The 14,865-nt window shown below is 33.9% G+C and overlaps 2 protein-coding genes across 3 annotated transcripts in view; one reads left to right on the top strand and one right to left on the bottom strand.

The window, feature by feature from the left end:
* The window catches only part of LOC111697830 (diacylglycerol kinase theta), a 47,743-nt gene extending 40,483 nt beyond the window's left edge, over positions 1 to 7,260 (bottom strand). Inside the window, exons 1-5 of the mRNA XM_023467957.1 lie at positions 7,216 to 7,260; positions 5,495 to 5,554; positions 4,676 to 4,736; positions 2,549 to 2,616; positions 1,759 to 1,838 (exon numbers count right to left, since the gene is read on the bottom strand). Of these exons, the coding sequence (XP_023323725.1) occupies positions 1,759 to 1,838; positions 2,549 to 2,616; positions 4,676 to 4,736; positions 5,495 to 5,504 (219 nt within the window). The 5' untranslated portion in view covers positions 5,505 to 5,554; positions 7,216 to 7,260. The remainder of the gene's footprint in view (positions 1 to 1,758; positions 1,839 to 2,548; positions 2,617 to 4,675; positions 4,737 to 5,494; positions 5,555 to 7,215) is intronic.
* Positions 7,261 to 11,927: 4,667 nt separating this feature from the next.
* LOC111697824 (cyclin-T2) lies at positions 11,928 to 14,811 on the top strand. 2 transcript variants are annotated; one of them, XM_023467952.1, is made up of 6 exons: positions 11,928 to 12,419; positions 12,528 to 12,574; positions 12,790 to 12,896; positions 13,141 to 13,408; positions 13,462 to 13,540; positions 13,879 to 14,811. In XM_023467952.1, the coding sequence occupies exons 1-6, from the start codon at positions 12,326 to 12,328 to the stop codon at positions 14,685 to 14,687; spliced, it is 1,404 nt and encodes a 467-aa protein (XP_023323720.1). In that variant the 5' UTR covers positions 11,928 to 12,325; the 3' UTR covers positions 14,688 to 14,811. The 2 variants fall into 2 exon arrangements, with proteins under 2 accessions (XP_023323720.1, XP_023323719.1); XM_023467951.1 differs by having other exon boundaries at positions 11,929 to 12,419; positions 12,787 to 12,896; positions 13,879 to 14,809.
* Positions 14,812 to 14,865: the final 54 nt, after the last annotated feature.

Raw genomic sequence — 14,865 nt, forward strand, 5'->3', positions numbered from 1 at the left:
GATCCGTTTGACTCTTTAATAGGGATAAGATAGTACCGCCTCTATATGCACTAAGATAACCATTAAAGGGACTGTCAGCGTAATTTTAAGTGACCCTCCTTGCAGAGATGGCGATGCCCGATTTAATTATAACGTTAGGCCCTTAAAACCTAGATTAAAACCTTACTTCTGCAGAGAACCTGGATATAATGCAAATATAAAGTTTAAAGAAACAAAAATATGAGCTTCTATTCCCTACTTTTTCAGACCAAGATTTTCAGGGTAGCGTCCAATAATACCTCTAGCTTACTTTACATAAATTCATATTGCACAGTTACACCTTCGTGTAAAGCAATTAGGCAATTATGTATTCCATTAATTTCAAAATAAAATCAGTTAAGTGATATGGTAAAAAATCATTGAATTGTGCAAAAAGCAAATCTACTAATCAATTAAATAAGTCATAAACTCTAGAATTAAGGTAAGATCAAGTAGTAGAATAATGAATTATTTTTTTTATATTAGGAGGCAATTACATTTATACAAGGCCATATAACATTTTTTAGGAGATTATCACTATAGATTGCATTTTTTTGAAAAGGAATATATCTCAGTCACTTTCTTGTGCGTCTCTAAAAAATATCTTAGGAGTACCTCCTTGCAGGGAGGGTGGGGGGTGTTCAAATCAAATCATATATGTTTTCAAAATTGAAGAAAAAGGAATAGTTAGAACGAGAAAATGATCGGAAATGGTGGGAGTTTAATTTGCTGAAAAAAGAGTCGTGGGATAATTTCTTAAGTGGAAAATCATAGAGGTGGGCGGAAGGGGAGGGGGGTGGGTTCTTGGGAATATAGGAGGAACAGAAGGTGAAAGGGAAGGGGATAACTTTCTATTAAAAAAGTAGCAAATAGATAATTAATTAATTACAAAACTAGTGAGATAGTGAGTAAGTCAGTGAGTAAATGAGAGAGTCAATGAGTTAATGGGTGAACGAGTGAATAGGTGAATGTATGTATCAGTGAATAAGAGGTTAACGTTTATAAGTGAATAAATGAATGAGTATNATAGTGAGTAAGTCAGTGAGTAAATGAGAGAGTCAATGAGTTAATGGGTGAACGAGTGAATAGGTGAATGTATGTATCAGTGAATAAGAGGTTAACGTTTATAAGTGAATAAATGAATAAGTATCCAAATCAATTGGTAATCCAATTTACCATTTTCAACTTTTTATAACAAAGAAAAACTCAAAAGCATAGGGGGTATTTAATATTTATTTTGAATAACTAACCTTCCATTTTTCCCTTATTTTCAAAAACGATGGGGAAAGAAAAATTGACAATAATTATATAGTTTTTTTTTATACATTTTAACCAAAAATTAGTTTATTTTACCTAATTCAGCAAAGAAAACTGAACTTTCTTAATAATGTACTGGGGAAAATATTTTGAGGAGGAGAGATTTTTTTGATTGTTTACAACTACTTTACAGTGATTTTTACTTTACTTTACTTTTACTTTACAGTGATTTTTACATTACCAAGGGTTCCCAAGACCAATTTTGCCTACAAAACATCCAGAGCGCAGCAGGTCGAGTACAATTTTTAAATTCCCGAAAAGTAAGTGTACAAAATTTAATCGTCTTTTTGTATGAAAACTGCAAATTTTTTCACAGCAACTTTTAGTGCGGGTGTTTATTTTACTCAATTTTCCCAAGGGACGTTATTCGTAAAGTAACTTTATGTCCCTCTGTTGGGTGGAATCAAAGGAAACAAATGTTACCTTTACTAGGCTTGCTGCTAGCCCGACACACGGAGTTCCGATCGTTTTAATGCACTTCTCATGAACCAAGAAATTACATACTGAAAAAAAAGATATTGAGAGGAGTAAATGAATCTAATTTTTTTTAAATGTTAAACTTTGCCGTTCCAGACATTGTTGGACGTAAAAAACTTGTTTAGGTGGGGGGAAAAGAGAGGTTAAAGATGTTTAAAAAATTAAAAAAAGTCAAGTTGAAATTATAAATTTGCTCATATAAAAGGCCATAAAGGCTGATACTAGATAGGCAACTAAAATGATTATATTAATCTAAATGTAAAAAATTTGCCATAATCATGGGGTTAAGTATTCAGCTGTCAAAGGAAATGAGTCTTTGACACAAACTGATTTTTCAATCCATATATCTTTGCAACCCAACGTCTAAGACCAGAGATATTTCAAACACTGAATTCTGTTAGATCAAATAATCTAAGTTTGAAATATCAAAGGTTTACACCATCAGGTAGCAAAGACATAGAGATTAGAAAATTTGAATGATGGTGTGTTGGGTGGGGGTGTTGTCCGTCCTAAAACTTCACATTGCTTCCCCAAGGGCACTGAGATTGGAAAAGCGCAATTTTCATGTCAAAAATAGGGAAAAATTTAAAAATGACATGGTTTTATCTGAGAAAATTAAAACTTTAGGATTTTCCCCCCCAAAAAATCAACTCTCAAATTATTCCTAGAATATTGTACATCACCCCCCCCCCCACACCCCTGACCCTTCAGTTGCGCCTCTCCTTCTAAATATTACCTTCACAGAAGAACCCCTGGCTAACCAGCCCCCAAACATACTCTGTACACTGATGACAGTTTGTCGGCCTGTTCAAAACAAATTAAATCAAAAACCATGTTTCCTGAGAAACAAGCTGCATTAAAAAAAACTAGATAAACAGTGCCAGAATTCAGGGTAAATAGATATTTAAGAGGGGGGGCGGGCAACTCCACACTTTGTGACAACAGATTTTGTACAGACTGCAATTGGTCCTAATAATTGAGATAGAACGCTGACATTTTGCATGCAGTCTAAAATTACATGGCAATCTACATTTCTTTATTTTAATTTGAAGTCAAAAAGGCTCCTCAGAATGAACTTAGAGCGGGATGAAACCAATACCTAACATGATAATTGTTCATGGTGTAATTTTGACCTTCTGAGATCAAACTTATTGAAGATCAAAAACATTAAAGACTCTCAGATTTAAATAGTTCCAAAACAGGTTTTAGAGTGGAATCGGAACACCAAAAAAAACCTTTGATTTGATACCTCACATTACTTATTTTCATTGATTTTATTTTTCGACCTCCAGAGGCAAATTTTGGAGGTCACCTATCTCAACTATTAGGACCAAACGCATCCTAAACAAAATTTGATGTCACAAAGTGTCGAATAGCCAACCCCCATTCATGATTTATGTTTACAACATCATTATCTTTTGAAACGTATTATAAATATCCCTTCGACCTTCATGTCCGCAATTCATAATACCATGCTTTAATCCTTTATCTGAACAAAGTATATAAGAGTTTTTCTACCAAAAAAATGCGCAACTCTCTATAAAAGTAATTTGTGCAACAAAAGAAGAAAATAAATAATATCAAAATTATCAACATTTAGCGTCATTCAACATTGTAGTACTTGACATAAAAACTATGAAAATTTTTCTGTGAACCATACAAAACATCAAATTAAGGGGAAATCGAATTTTCACTGTAACATTAGGGTCAAGCTAAAACTAGTTTTCATACCAAAATTACAATATTTTCTACGTAAGGGGGGCTCTGCCCCCCTTGCTAAAATCCTGTGTCATGTAACGCTTTAAATTACGTTGATAGATCCAGATAATCATCTAACCCTGTAAAATGTTTAAAGATTACAAAATTAAAAAATCGCCATCACGGAAATGAATTCAAAACGAAAGAGAGGAGAAACTTTTTTTTATACAGGCTGCAATAATCTGAAATTATTATAATAATTTGTAAAATAAAACCTGTTATTTTATATCTTAATACGTTACCCAAATATGTGTTTAACCGAAAATTTCTCATTCATTCCGTAGATTAGAATGAAAAATTCAGAAAGGTATACCAGGAGAGCCTTGGACCTATAAACCAGGAGACCCTTGGACCCTTGGACCCGGAGACCCTTAGACCAGGAGAACCGTAAACCAGGAGTCCTTTGGACCCTTATATCAGGAGACCCTTGGACCCTTCGACCAGGAGACCCTTGGACCTCTAAACCAGGAGACCCTTGGACCCTTAGACCAGGAGACCCTAGGACTCTTAGACCAGGAGACCCTTGGACCCTTAAACCAGGAGACCCTTGGACCCATAGACCAGGAAATCCTTGGACCCTTAGACCAGGAGACCGTAGGACTCTTAGACCATGAACCATTTATTCCAGGAAACCCTTGGACCCTAATACTAGGAAACTATTGGACCTTAGCACAAGGGCCCTAGAACAGGTAAGCACTGGACCTTTAGACCAGGGGGAAGGAGACCCTTGGACCCTTAAACCAAGATACCCTTGGACCTCCGGACCAAAAGACCCTTGGACCTTTAATTCAGGAGACCCTTGGACCCTTAGACCAGGTGACCATTCAACCTCTAAACCAGAAAACCCTTGGACCCTTGGACCCATAGACCAGGATATCCTTAGATCCTTAGACCAGGAGACCCTTGGACCCTTAAACTAGTAGACCCTTTGGGTCCTTAGACCTTAAGACCCTTATACGAGGGGACCCTTGGACCTTTAGAACAAGGGACCCAATAGACAAGGAGACCCTTGGACCCTTAGACCAGGATTCACTTGGACCCTTAAACCAGGGGACCCTTAAACCAGTATACCCTGAGATTACTAAACAAGTTTTAAATTGTTTTCCTGGTAAAAGTCTTCTTCACAAAGGAGTGCCCGTGCTCTCCTCCCATGCAAATCTCTTGATCTAAACATTCAACTATAATTATTTCCAGGATTTCCTCGCCTTTTTCATTTTTTAAGTTCGGAAAAAAATTAAGAACAAGCTTTTAATCATGAATATTTTTATGAATAGATTCCTTTGGTCCGGGGGGGGGGGCTTTTCCCCCATAGCCACCCCCCCAACTACACCTCTGAAGCTTTTAACACAAATCATGAATATTTTTATGAATATGAATATGGATTTTTTATTCTGATAAAAAACGCTATACAAAGTAATAATGATAATTACCATGTTATAAAACTAAAAGGTACAAAATTGAAAAGGTTTAAACTTCAATTTTCAAAAATAAAGATTATAATTCCGATGACTGTGAATGCACAAAAGTGTACTACAGTTTCTGGTAGGAATACACCTATTTTTAAGTCTTACTACTTACAAATTTTTGCTTTATTTTCGTAAATTAAATAAGATGACTAAAGACGACCTTCATATTTGGTTATCTCTGCAAAACACGACTTAACATTTTTTTAGCGACAAGAAACTATTGTCGGAGGATTTCTGTAAAAAATTGTCGGAGGATTTCTGTAAAAAATTGTCGGAGGATTTCTGTAAAAAATTGTCGGAGGATTTCTGTAAAAAAAGTTTGAGGTTTTTTACAAATAGTGATTCGGGATACCGTTCAGGAAGAGTTCAGTGTACCATCTTAATATTTCCGGTTATATTTATTAGATTTAATTTTATAAAACAGCATAAAAAATTAAAATTTAAATAAGCTCGCTTACCAGTGGCCATTGCAATGTCAGACAGCACTCCATGTTGTTACATCTACCCACATACCTCAACTTGAAACAAAACAAAATAAAATTTAGAAAATTAGACAATTTCTTTGTAGCTTGGCTTTATTGGTTTATTTTTAGTTCAAGGCATCTGCTTTAATCAATCTATGCTAAATATCTATATATATAAAGTTGTAATTTCTGTTTGTCTGCCTGTCTGTTTTTTTGACCGATCATAACTCAGGAACCCCTGGACCGATTCGCATTAAATGTTGAATGGGAACTTGGGAGAACCACGGGAATGTTCTTAGCTTGGTTTAAAGATTCTTAGTTGAGTGTGTCTATAAATAGCTAAATAGCTAAAACCGTAATTTACGACAAAGCGGGTAAACGGAACTAACTATGACTACCCTGGGCAACGCTGGGTTCCCAAGCTAGTTTACAATAACATACTTTATCAAACAACAGAACTTCACCAATCGTTTTTTCGTTTAGTCTTACATTGTTTCAGGCCTGTAGCAAGAATGGCGCAGGGGTAATTGCCCCCCATTCTCCCAGAAGGGGGGGGGGGGCACATTATCCGAGACAAAAAAGAAGACAAGAAAAATTGAAAAGAAGAAAACGGAAAGGGAAAAAAGAATAGAAAAGGGGGGAAAAGAGGGACACATTTTGATCTTAATTTGTAAAAATGTCATCTTTATTCCAATTTAAAAAATTATCAACATTGAATGATTTGGCAATTTTTATTTGTACGTGAAAATGTTAGGTTTTAAATCAATCCACCATTTTGAGAAACGGAAAAACTTTATAAAAATATCTCTCAAATAGCTTGTAATGTAAAAGTACGAGTACATATTTTAAATCTAAATTTCTAGCTACGAGCCTGCATTCTCAGTTAAAGTGTTAATGCTGTACAATGTAATAACTCCTTAGTTAAAGTGTTAATGCTGTACAATGTAATAACTCCTTAGTTAAAGTGTTAATGCCAATGTAATAACAACAAACTGACAGATCTATGTTAGAATGAGAAAACGTATCGGATTTTTGTGAAGATTAGGAGTAAAACTAAAATATGATTCATTAATTGATATTCGTTGATACCGACAATAAAACCCATAAACCTGGAAAATAGAAAGACGACAGTTTATTAATTTTTGCGTTATTAAACGGAAAGTTCCGCAAGTACCTTAAAAATCAAATTATTTAGTGAAATGGGTCTGCAAACATTGCACAGTTGATGTATTTCATGATTTTGGGAATATTTAAAAATAATAACTTGAATCGTCTTCCTATTCCACAGTTTCATAGGTCTTCTTACTCTTACTGTATTTAATGTATTTTCATCAAAATGCCTTATATGCAGTATTCGGCATGTAAGTCAATCAACATTATTTAGAAAAAATAAAATAGTTATAAAATGATGATATAACAAATTGTTAACCATTAATTTCAAAACCTCTATAAAATGTCGTCTTCTACTGGAATCTCCTGTCGGAGACAGCCAAACCAAATTTTCAGCCCGCAAATTCCATTGTCCTCCTCCGACGGAGCTTAAAATATTTTCGTTGTTGTGAAATCATTAAAGTTAAGCAAAATATTTTCATAAGAAGCATAAGTGAATTTCGTTAAANAACAGCAATAATATGCTGAAAAATAATAATTTAAGCTTAAGAAATGTATTCCGTGTTTACCAAAACAAATAAAAATGATACGAAAAAAGTTTTTACCTGGAAAAAACTCCAAACGTTTGAACCGCAAAACTTTATTTTTGTCTGAAAATAGTATGTTAAACAATTTAAACAAATTATCCTGAATCTGTTTTCTAATTGAGGATCCGGATCTGGAATTGTTATGTTGAGTATGATATTTCTTTGCGTTGTTTCTTTGGTAATCTAAAAATAATCAGAACTTTCTTCCTTTTCCTATTCTTTTTCTTCTATTTATAAGTTTATACCTCCTAAAGTTGCAAAAGTGTGGGGGATTGTTAAGAACAGTATTTCAAGAGAAAAAAAAATTAGAAGGTATATTTAATCCGCCAGGATTGAAGAGAAATTAGAAGGTATATTTAATCCGCCAGGATTGAAAAAGCATCACATCTTAAAGGTCTCTAAGTCCTATAAGAAAATATCAACCATATAATCTATAAATCATTTTTAAAGATCTCATTACTTTTCATGCACTTAAAAGAGAGAGAGATAGAGAGAGAGCGAAAGAGAGAGTTTACTAGAGAAAGAAACTAGGAAGTGAATATAACTTACATAAACCTATGAATATAACCTAGATCTACTGGGTAATGAGTCCACCACGACACTAATAGCTGGCCTACACCACTCTATATTCACTGGGTCAACCTTATATCATAATCTGTAACTGGATTGCGATTATATTCAAGTCTAGTGTGAGAGTCTAGCAGCTGGTGATGGTTTCTGTTTAAATATATCGGGAGACTCAAGCCTGTGATACAGAGGCTGCTCAGGAGAAGTACACTAGGAGGACTCTTACAGCTGGAGACAGAGAGAGAGAGAGAGAGAGAGAGATAGAGNCTCTTTCTCTCAATATTTGAAAGAGAAGAGAATAAAAAGATAGAGAGGGGAGGACGAGAGAGAGGAAAAGAAAGAGAAAAGAAAGGCGTGTAGACCATACGCAGGCTCACGCAGCCGCCCCGCGGAGAACAAAATTATCAAAAAAATCTGAAACTTAAAGGGACTGTAAGCGTAATTTTAAGCGACCCTCCATGTACGTAAGACTGACAATGCCCGGTCCACAACGGTCCCTTAAAAAAATTCTGATCAAATATGAATTGGATATCCAAGTTTGTAATTTGGAAAACTTATTATTTTGAATTGTGGTTTCTAAACATATATGAATTATCAAAAGTAAATAATATTAAAATTGTAAAATGAGAATATCGTAAACATTTTTTCAAGGGTACCGTATTGAATCGGCCATATTTACTTGGAGGTCACTTTAAATTACGCAAACAGTCCCTTTAACTTAAAAAAAAATATTAACCCGGTTTTTTTTTATTTTAAAAAACGAATTATATACTATACTAAATAAAATATTATTATGAATTTGCCTTCTTTTTATCGAAACTGAGAGGGGGAGTGGGGTTGTAAATAAAAGGCACAAGAAAAAGCGTAATTATACAGGGTGTCCCAGGGTGTAGCAAGACGACTGGAAAGTCGTCTTTGATATCTGAATTTATTTGTGACATTCATTCGTCAACTTACTTGAACATTCGTAATTCTTAAAACAATTACCACATAATTCTCCTAGACCTGGCATTTCAATAAAGTGGTGAAATATGTTTGGTCCGATTTCTGCAGATTTAAGCAGTACCATTTTTACCAAAATACATTTCTTTCATTTAAACCTTTTATTCTAACCATGATTCGTATTTAGTAGATACTGTTTATAACATTAATCACAGTAAGGAAATTTAGTTTATTTTGAAGATTTGAGAGGTTTTCTTTTTCTTTATGAAATTTGTTATGTAAGAGAGTCAAGGAAGGAAAATTTACAGAATTGTACTTTTTATTAAAACGACAATTTCTTCCTCATTGTTACTGAGATAAATGTGTAAAGGGTACACTTGTGAATCAGGAATGTCACTTGTAATTTAGTCAACAGTCCCTTTACCGACCCCAGGAGACTGGAACCAAGAATTGCAGCGGAAGTTCAAGTTTGATTTCTAGGATTTCTAAGAGTTTTGTCCAATTTCACAATTGACTGAGATTCAGGGTTAATCTCCATGGCTGAGTATTTAAAGTCAGGGAGAGCCATGTTTTATTCAGTTTACGTCAGCTTTACATTCATATAAGGGCCATTGGAGATACAGGGGTTACTACAAACCTGTGGAATGATTATTGTCTTTTTTGCGCTTTTACTTACGAAATTTCGTAAAGGATCTGCTACGTGTGAATAATTTATTTCTAAACTACATTTTCAGATAAAATCGTTTCTATTAAAATCAATATTTCATAAACCGGGTGTCCCTCATCATATTGGATCGTTTTATAGCTTTAACATTTTCCGGGACTAATCAGAAAATCTTGAAAAGAACTAATCATTTAAAAAAATTGTATATAAAATTTGCATGCAGAAAATACTAGGTTTATTGTGCATTATGTGCGTATTTTTGGTGTTAAAGCTTGGAGATAATCTGAGCTGGGAACTTTTGAATGGTGGATATTGGGATTAATGCTTGATCCACTCTTTCTCTTAATCTAGAGATTAAATAATGCTTGCTCTCTTGTTATTAATCTCCAGATTTATTAACCGATCGGGATTAAGGATATCCCATTCTAAAGTTCTCAGCTCTGATATAATATGTGATGCTCTATATAAGATAACCACAAAATACGACGACAACAATTCCAGACACAAGGAAAGACGACCGTTTTTTATACGATTTACCCCAAAATTCAAACGTAGATTTTTTATCATACAAAGGGTTTTGTTGTGAATTGGAATGACCCCTCTATAAATGGGTGGTCGTAAAAAATGACTACTTTTCAATTAAAAATACACAGGTCAGCTTCGCACTGTGGGCTGTGTTTGAAAACAAGAATAGTGTTCCTCTAGTATCCGAGGAGAGTATAAGCATTTAATTTTGATAATTTTGATAATTCACATTATAATTTCCTTTGACCAGAATATTTTATTGATTTTTTTATGTGAAAGTTGGATCCATGGTCAGGCTAAGACATCCGTCTTGTGTTTACTTTACAGGCCAGAGACAGTACACTGCAGTAAAAAAAAATCGTACAACTCTGAAATAACCAAGGTAATAATGCGAGGAAAGTTATTTCAGAAGAGTTCACATTTTGTGTACTGCAGTATACTGTCGTTGGGCGGAAAAGTAAACACAAGACGGATGTCACAGCCTGACATGGACATGGAACACTGATGCATCTATTTTGTCTTCAAATTCCACCCAGCGAGAACTGGTTTCAATATGTACGCAGAGTATACGCGACCGCAATTAACTTTCCTTGCATTAGTACCTTGGAAATAACTATCTTTACATTATAACTCTTTGCTACCTACCAATTTTTACCATTTTGTTTGAATATTTTCAGATTGCACTATATTTCCGCAATCCAAAAGCATCCTTCCTTGTAAGTATTTCTTATTTTAAAGAGAAGTTTAACTTTCTTGTGTGATGCTTTCTAAGGCCATTTGCCAGTACATTGTATACGTACGGTCATATGATCCTAGTGCCCAAGGAGATATTGAATAGAAGGAGGTGGCGATAGGGTTTCCGTACACTTTGTTGAGACGTTTTTGGACTGCTGAAGAACTAGTTTTTGCTTAACAACTATAACAAAGGCAGCCGCTCTAATGTAAACAAACATGAGTTAGTAAACTGTAAAAGTAGTATAATCTTGTCAAAAAAAAGATTGAAAAAGTTAAGGATTTTAGTTTTATTACAGAGACATTTTCAATCAAATTCAAGGTTATCCTGCCCCCCCCCCCTTTATCATTTATGTTATTGTTTACAATCTTTATATTGTTGTTACGTATAAACTAGTTCTTCAGCAGTCCAAAAACGTCACAGCAAAGTGTACGGAAATCCTATCGCCCCCTCCTTCTATTCAATATCTCCTTGCTAGTGCCCTAGAACTGAACTTGTTTATACAAGAATTTTAACCACCATAACTTAAGTATATCGTGTACAGCATGAAACTTCCTTAGAGAAATAAATCATCCCAAAAGAAAGTTAAACTGCCTTTATATATAAATACTTACAAGGAAGGGTGCTTTTTAGATGGCGGAAATATGTGGTTTCTTACATTTACCATGACACTAACATCAACACCTTTAATATTTATTAAATCAAAAGTCCACCCTCCCTCAAGTAAAATTAAAAATTTAAGACTGACATTACCAATACATATTTTGAAAAAGATTTTTTTTTAACATAAATGCTTTCCTAGAAATTCTTAAATTTACGATGCATTCTTTTAAAACAATCTTAATTTTACATTGCTTATAAAACTTCTAACATTTATCACTGACGCTTTTGAATAACTTTCTACATTTAATACCGATCAAATCTAAGAATCTTCTTTCATTTAGAAAGTATACTTTTATTGAAATATCATAAAGCATCTTTAACATATCTGATTAATTCTTGCATTTGTCATTGGATAATTATTATTATTCTCTTTATTTTGTTTTTAATTTTATTATCATATCATTCAAATAAATTTTCATAGAAACCATTATCTATTAATACGTTTCTAGAAGCTTCCTATATTTTGTATTGACCAAAAATAATTGACATTTTTTTCTGGCAATTCACATGACTTTAGAAAATATATAATTTGTCAGAAAAAAAAATGTGGATATTTATTATTTTTGAAAATGCGCCAATGCAAAAAGAAAACTCTGGAACAATTTGCAAAACATAAAAAAGCGTCTTTTTGTGCAACAATTAAATACTAAAATTGATAAGAATAAAAAAGCTTCTAAGTGCCCTAAAAGCCTAGTATTGATACATTATTCCAAAACTGGAAAACCCCTTAAGGCCTACATTTTTGAGCCAATTAGTATGATCCAAGGAAAGTCAAAATTGAAAAATTCACCCCCCAAAAAAAATGTTAACATTTGTCATATTTTTTTAAAAAAGATACTAATTTAAAATCCGCAAAAAATAAAAACTGTTAACATGGGGCTCTGTAAATGTTTCATTAGAAGGCTTTTAACCCATGATCTCATCTCTTCAATGTTCTAGTCTAGAGGGTATGGTTGTCAACCCTTTAAGGCCTTCTATAAAAGAAGATTTAAATAAAGAAATCTTCCAATATATTGCAGATAAAAACAATAAAGATGGGTGAACTGGTGAGGTTGGGTCTGGTCATCCTATATTCTACAGCTTTTACAACTGCTTTTCATCAACCCTGGGGGGCTATTCATTCTCAAGGCAATAAAAACCTTCCGCATTAATAAAAACAAAAATATTTAATTTGTAAAAAATGTTATTTAAATTTTTTCATATCTTTTATCAAAAATGTCATGTTTATTTTTTTAGATCAAGGACTTCCTGTCTTTGAGCCTGTTAAATTAGTAAACCATCAGGTAAAGAATTAATATTTCATCACAAGAAATAAGTTAGATTTCTTTTGATCAAATATGCAAAATGGTTCCACCTTCATTCCCAAAGGTTTCAAATGATGTATCATTCGTAACAGCTTCAGGAAAGGTTCCATAAGGCCTTTACAATTTAGAATTTATTAGAACGTAACCCTTACAAAATGTTTTCTAAAAAGTAATATTTTCTAATCATTGAGAAGGTAAACCAGAAAATGGAGTCGAGGATTGGAAGACATTATGAACCTTTGTCTGATGAATTGAATCCATATCAGCAGCCCAGCACCTTCATTGACCCATTAACAAAAAGGTATTCCTTGCCTTACCTTGAAAACAAAAATACTTAATCTAACCCCAGCAGAATATGATTCAATGCAAGCTTTCATTATTATTTTATAAAAAAAAGAAAGAAAAATATTTTAAAGCTTTCAGGAAAACAGATCAATAACGAAGCATCATGTTTTGTGCTTTTTTTCCACTGAAGATCTAAATATTCAATTTATCATATTGATATTACAGTAGTCCATTAAATTATCTAACAGATTATTTTTTAGAGGGGGTTACCAAAATATTCCACACATCCCTGGTTATTCTGACTCCTTATTCCAACCTGGAATGCCAGAAATCAACAATATGTTTCTCCAAGATGAAGATTACCAGGAGTTAGAATATCCCCTTCCCGGAGATGTTCCATATCAACAACGCTTTGGAACTGCTATTAATCAAAAGCATCCGGAAGATGCCTTCCAGGGGCTAAACATCCAAAATGATGATGGAGTGGATGATTTCTTCGATGGATTTGGAAAAGATCAATTTTTCCAGGTAAAATATCTTGATAATATATTCAGTATGGAAATAATATTGGTTTGATGTAGGGAATGAACTGGGATTCTGAATCAAATGAAGACGAAGAAGAAGGATTTTTGTTAAATGAGCCTCCTAGCTTCACCTCTGGTAAGTAATATTCTTTATTTTATGAATAATAGAAACAGGGAAAATGTTTGAAGAGTTATCTCTCCCCCGCCCCATTTTTATGTAATTAATATTAAAGATTTGGGAAAAATGAAATATTGGACATCAACTGAATTTGACAGCATATTGTTTCCCTTTTTTGTTGATACCTTGTAACCCAAACTACATTATTTTTACCAATTTCAGTGAAAATATGCATTTAATTTTTTTTTGCTATGCCTGAATACTAAATATTCCTACTATACTGGAGTAAAAAAACTGGAAATTAACTTATTTTTCATAAATGACTATATCCCCTGTAATTGTAACTCTTTTCTCAGAATCCCCTGTGAATGAGGTAAAAGAGGGAAAAACAACAGGACTTCTTCCAGGCCAGAGTTACAATCCCAAGAAGTTTCAAACCCAACTAAGTCAAAAGCGAGAGTTAACTCAGGAACAGTACCAGAAGCTTCTAGCAAAACACAATGCTAACTCCCAATCACAACACACCTCTGTGGAAGCAATGCAGCTTTCAGTACACGAGCCAGAAGCCATTGCGCAGATCCAAGCATTGAACAATGAGATGCATGATAAGGCCATAGTTCCACCCTTTAACAGTTACCATGCTGATGGGCTTTCAAACTTAGACATGCAGAAAATTATTTCCCATACTTTCCTGGGAGGAGGTGGAGACAAAGAGAAATCTCACAGTCATGTTTACACTCATGAACATTCACATGCACATACAAATGATCATTCACATGACCATAAACATGCTCATGATGCAAATCATAGCCATGCTCATGCTCATTCCCATAACCACCATGCTCATGCAAATCACACACATCAACATGCTCATGGACATGAGCATTCATCAGAACATAAACATGCTCATCTGCATCAAGGAGAGCACAGTCATAGTCACAGTCATACCAATGAACACAAACATGGTCATGAACATGAACACAAAAGCGGGCACAAACATCTTCACCAACATCAAGCTGAGCATGGACATGCGCATAAACATGAAGGAGAGCACAAGCATTCACACATTCATGAACACCACCACCACCACCATCACAAGCATGAACATGCATCTGATCACAAACATGGACATGAACACCAGCATGACCATAAGGGAATATACTGAACAGTTCATTGTTTTTTTTGTTGTTAAAGTTTTATAATCTTTCTAAAATTATGTATTTTGTTTTTGTTATCTTTAATTTATCTTAATGATCATAATAAACTATATTGCCTGCTTACTACCTTGATATAATTCCACTTGCTCATTAACATAAAAATGGCTATCATTAGATTAAAACAGT

The sequence above is a fragment of the Eurytemora carolleeae genome, unplaced genomic scaffold (genome assembly GCF_000591075.1).
Source record: "Eurytemora carolleeae unplaced genomic scaffold, Eaff_2.0 scaffold135, whole genome shotgun sequence".
NCBI classification, from domain to species: Eukaryota; Metazoa; Arthropoda; class Copepoda; order Calanoida; family Temoridae; genus Eurytemora; species Eurytemora carolleeae.